We start from the raw sequence: 5,000 nt of genomic DNA, 5'->3' as shown, positions 1-5,000 counted from the left end.
CTACTTATTTGCAGGTCTGATAACCCAAATCGTTATGGCCTCATTGCCGTATTGGAAATACTCTCAAACCAACGCAAGATATTGTTCATTCCAACAATGTTAAACCAGGCCCATAATTGCGTCCAGTTATCTGACCTGCTAACATGTGCACGTCGGGTCTGATCAAAAAATAAAAGCTGGTATCAAAAGCTTTGATAAAAATATCAAAATGGAATACATTCGTTGATTTAATCCTTTAACTACGAGGTTCGAGCTTACTCTAAAATGATCAATCGAATCGTTTTCACAAAGACGGCAGATACATCGATGCGACTAAGGGCTTCAAAGAGACCCAAATCACATCGATATAACGGCTCTTTAAAAAAATAAATATTGAGCTTTCATTTAGTGCAATATCCACTCAACGTGCTCAAAGCACATTACAAGGGGTCCTTGACCACAGCAACACGTAACCTATAGAACGAGACATGACGCCTGTTTAGCGATATTAACATTTTTTTCCGACACTGTTAAGGCCAGGTACTCATTTTACACCTGAGTACAGTGAGAGAATGTGAGTAAAGACCCCTCTCCAAGGACTCAACCATGCGAGGCACGAACCCAGGACCTTCTGATCCGAAAGTGAGTGTCATACCACTAGACCAAGCATAGCCGCAAGGTGAAAGGATCAGGTCCGCAATTATGTGAAGTCCCTCAAAGCCATGGGAGCCATGTGAAACGAACAAAAAAAATTATTGCTTCCCTTTGGATAGGACGCCGGTCTATTTAAAGGACTTTCTGCCAGATCTAACAGAGCCAGTCATTGCTGGACGGACAAGGGAGGGGGGGGGGGGGGGGGGGGGTCGGGGTCGGATAAAAACCTCGACTTAGTACAGGATCGATCTTAGTCCCTTTGCTTGTGACACGAGTGCTCTACCAACTGAGATATCGGGATTCCTATATTCATAGAAATAATCGGATAAAGTATTATCTGACCTTTTAATCTGTCTAGAATGAACTCGTGCCTCGCCGTTAAAAGATCAGTTATGTCAACATTTAAAGACAACTTATGAGAACAATCAAAAGACCCCCCCCCCCCCCAAAAAAAAAAAAAAAACAAACCCAAAAAAGCAAACAACAAAACGAAACAAAACAAACAAACAAACAAACAAAAACCCACCAAAAGCCAAACGAAACCAAACAAAACAATTAAAACTATTTGTAAAATACAATTCGATATTCATGCCCCATCATGTCCAAACGGAATTACGTCGCATTGAGTCAGACCACTAAAAGTCAATGTAGAGTTCCATGGACAAGAAAGATGAATACTTTGAGTTGATTGCGTCGTCAGTTCACCATATCAAAACATGATTTTTGTTCTCCGCAATAACGAATAGAAATGATCACCAATTTTCATATTGTGAGCTGATTTGGTAAAACCCGTCGGATGTCGCTCGAGCTAGTTTTGAGATACGAGTGAATAAAAGTGATGAAACAATGAAAATGTAGCTGCTTGAAGCTTGAAGGAAAAAATAACTATACGTATTGAATTTTAAGCTTCAATTTATTAGATGAAGACAGATACTGTGGACGTTTCGGGTTTCCCATTTATCAACAAAACACGATAAATGGAACACTAAGGACGAATGGGATATGTGTGAATGGCGTAGTTAAGGTGAATAACAAAAACGTCCACAGTCTGTCTTCGTCTAATAAAGTGAATCTTACAATTCAACACTTAATTTTAGAGAATAAGTGAACAATCGTTATCTGCATGATTTTCGTTTTTTAACTTTATCGTATGAAAAATCCATCCAACTACATTTATATGAAAGAGTTTTACAGTTTAAAGTTTATAAAGATGTTAATTAAATTGTAATAAATTTGCGTCTTGTCTTTAAAAGCGGTTTTCTCCATTTTTCAATTTTTCACCCCCTTCCTTCAAATGTGAATGACTTTGGCCTAAACTAAGATCGCTACAAAATTTAAATTTCATTTTGTTCAGAAATGGTGCCTCTATTCAAATATGTAATAATATGAGATTTGGATTTTTTGCGACATCCGACGGGTTTTTCTAGATCACTGCTCATAGTTGTAGATAAACGTTTAGATTCCCATTACCTAGCTCTGCCTGATATATTTCCGCTTTGAGACGATGGGTCATTTAATTTGTTGATTTCAAAACATGGCAAAACTCCAGATTAATTTATAGTACAAGTATGACGCTGTGATTCTATTAAAACAAGTTGTGAGTATTTTTGTCATTTTCATCACTCCACGCAGAAACTCACTCAGAGCTGTAGTCTCTGCGAGACAAGGGCAATGCAGGTGCAACTGCTTCTCTCATACGTTTACTGTGTATAACTTCATTCGTATCGGGTAATTTGTACACACAACCAATATTACCCAGAAAACAAATAATGCTATCTGCTCAATATCTCGTAGATACCATGGTAACCCGAAACGTTCCGTGTTTGGTGTTTTGTTCTTGTCTTTTTAAAGCTGTTCTATTCATTTTTCTTCATTTCCTTTTCACAATCCACAGCTTCTATCAGCTTAGCATCACTTTGTTTTAAAACACCCATGACTCCCGTGAGAAAAGGTGTTTCTTTTTTTACGAAACCCGCCGAAACTCGCTGAATCCCGACAAAATCCGGCAAAGTTATGGGAAGTAGCCAGCAGTGGCGAGTGAACCTGGGACTCAGGGAAGTGTACCCCATTGGGGAGTGAACATGGGACTGGGTTTCGGCGGGTTTCGTAAAAAAGAAACAACGCGTGAGAAATGCGTTGTTTTTTTACCGAATGAAGATTCATTTATGGACGAACTCTATCATTACAATGTAATATCACCACTCCTTCCTTCTCCACCTCCTTCATTATAGGATTCTTCTTTTTCGTGAAGATTATGAGGACTTGACCGTTTTCCATTGGAAATAACAAAAGAAGTATTGTCGGTGTTAGAGTCATACATAACACTTCTAAACGTAGGATCATTGTTACTCTCGACCACACACTGAACAGACGCACTGCCATTGTTATAATCACCGTTACATAAATTATCTCCCTTATAATCCTCTCTCAACTCTTGGCAAGGTTTTGAATACGATCCCGAGAAGTTTTCATTGACAAGAAACAACGGCAATTGCTGCTCATCTCCTGCGTCGTTGTTGAGAAATGGACTCTCTGCCTCGTCCGAATTCCGGGAGTGAACCTCAAAAACGTCGTAGACCGGAAGTTTAGAGGAGCCAATGTTGACTTCCGCTGGAGTCGATTGCACGTTTAGATGTTGATGTTGATGTTGGTTGTTATCGGATAAGTTTGTCATAGGAAAATTTATTTTAGTTGTAGTCGTTTTTCTATCGTCTAAATCCTGAGCCTCACTCCGATGTGACAGATAACCGTGAGACTGAAATTTCCGACTCGGGCTGTAGTTTTTCCAAGACCGACGTTGCCATTTCTTCCGAAGTTCATACTGCACCTAAAAATAGAGAAGAAGATTTTTTAATTGGATCAATTATTAAATCATTTAGATGGCAATATCAAAACAAAATACCCACAAAAGTTCTACGGATGCTTTCATTAAGCCGGAATGGGGTCCCGATTGGTCACTTGGTAAAGCACTCGCTTCATATTCGGAGGGACGGAGATCGACCCCACGTAAAATCGAGATTTTTCTCTTACCCCCCCCCCCCCCCACACACCCCTCTCACCTCCTAGTCCACGCAGCAGTGATTGGGTAGGCGATTCTGTTAGATCTGGTGGAAAGTACTTGGCAATAGACACACGTCCTATCCAAAGGGTAGAAAACAATTGCTATTGCCACCTTTCATGCAATAGAAACCGGGATAAACTCCTGTTCCGTGGGTCTAAAGGCTCTAAAAAAAAATTATTTCTAGAAAGATTAAGTTCCTTTACAAAAGTGATTTGAGTTTAGATGTTTAGATTTGGCCAATCTCATCATGCGATATGCACTACACCGTGAACGGTGTCGATAATCAAATTGACTATTTTTTACTTGTCACCTGTGGATAACTATTGAAAACGAGACAACTTGTACTTTTAATGGGTTTTTAAAATATAATCAACATGGATAAATAAATCCATAAAAACCATATACGTTATTAGGTTGGTTTTCCAAAAACTCGCTAAGTCGATTTTTCTACTTTTTGAAATTTTCCATCCATGAGATAAATTGAAACGTAAACTTTATTTCCAGCATCAAATGACACAAGAATTTTCATATATTAGTATGAATTTGAAGTTTTAAAATGATAAAATAATAGACCGAATGAGAAATTTCAGGGGGAATTAATCCTCACTATCTCAAAGTGGGGGCAAAACGGAGTTAGGGAGTTTTGGAAGACCACTCTTCTTATAATTTGTCAAAAATGTTACTGCACAAATTAGTAATACTAAGCTGCTAGAAGCTGTGGACTGTCAAAAGTAATAAACAAATTTGAATTTTAAAAAGGGTTAAAAAAAAGAACAACAAAATACCAAACACGGAACGTTTTGGACTCAAAACCCTTCTTCAGCCAACAAAAAGGATAAGCCCCGATGAAATCAGTGAAAGCCTGCCGTCGATCTGGTTTTTAAGTAATGTATATATTTTGTTTTCATTGCTTTTTGTTGTTGGATGTGGAAGGGTTTTGAGCCCGAAACGTTATGTGTCTGGTATTTTGTTCTTTTTTAAAAACTGTTATTGTATTCATTTTTGTTTCTTACTTTGCACAGATTAGCTACTCTTACTAAGCATGGTATCATCTTTTTGGACATCATCATGTGTTTCTAGGTAAGTGTAACAACATAAACATGGATTTATCAGACGGAGATGGACAATGATAAATATTATCTTGTACTGTAAAACAAACTCCTACTATGTGTGTTTATGTGGTCTAGTGGTATAACCCTCGCTTTCGTATCGGAAGGTTCTGGATTCAAGCCTCCTCGGCGCACAGTTGAGCCCTTGGAAAAGGCTCTTTGCTTACATTCTCTCATCGTACTCAGGTGTAAAATGA

General features: G+C 38.4%; 1 protein-coding gene across 2 annotated transcripts in view; it reads right to left on the bottom strand.

The window, feature by feature from the left end:
• LOC144964996 (secretin receptor-like) overlaps positions 1 to 5,000 on the bottom strand; it is a 123,879-nt gene that overhangs the window by 409 nt on the left and 118,470 nt on the right. For both annotated transcript variants that reach the window (XM_078899837.1, XM_078899838.1), the window contains one exon: positions 1 to 3,460. This exon is cut by the window's left edge and continues 409 nt beyond it. In XM_078899837.1, coding sequence (XP_078755963.1) covers positions 2,816 to 3,460 — 645 coding nt within the window. In that variant the 3' untranslated portion in view covers positions 1 to 2,815. The remainder of the gene's footprint in view (positions 3,461 to 5,000) is intronic.

Source organism: Berghia stephanieae, chromosome 2 (assembly GCF_034508935.2).
Source record: "Berghia stephanieae isolate SIO BIC M18660-M18661 chromosome 2, UCSD_Bste_1.3, whole genome shotgun sequence".
NCBI lineage: Eukaryota > Metazoa > Mollusca > Gastropoda > Nudibranchia > Aeolidiidae > Berghia > Berghia stephanieae.
This window is presented reverse-complemented; position numbering and strand designations above follow the sequence as displayed.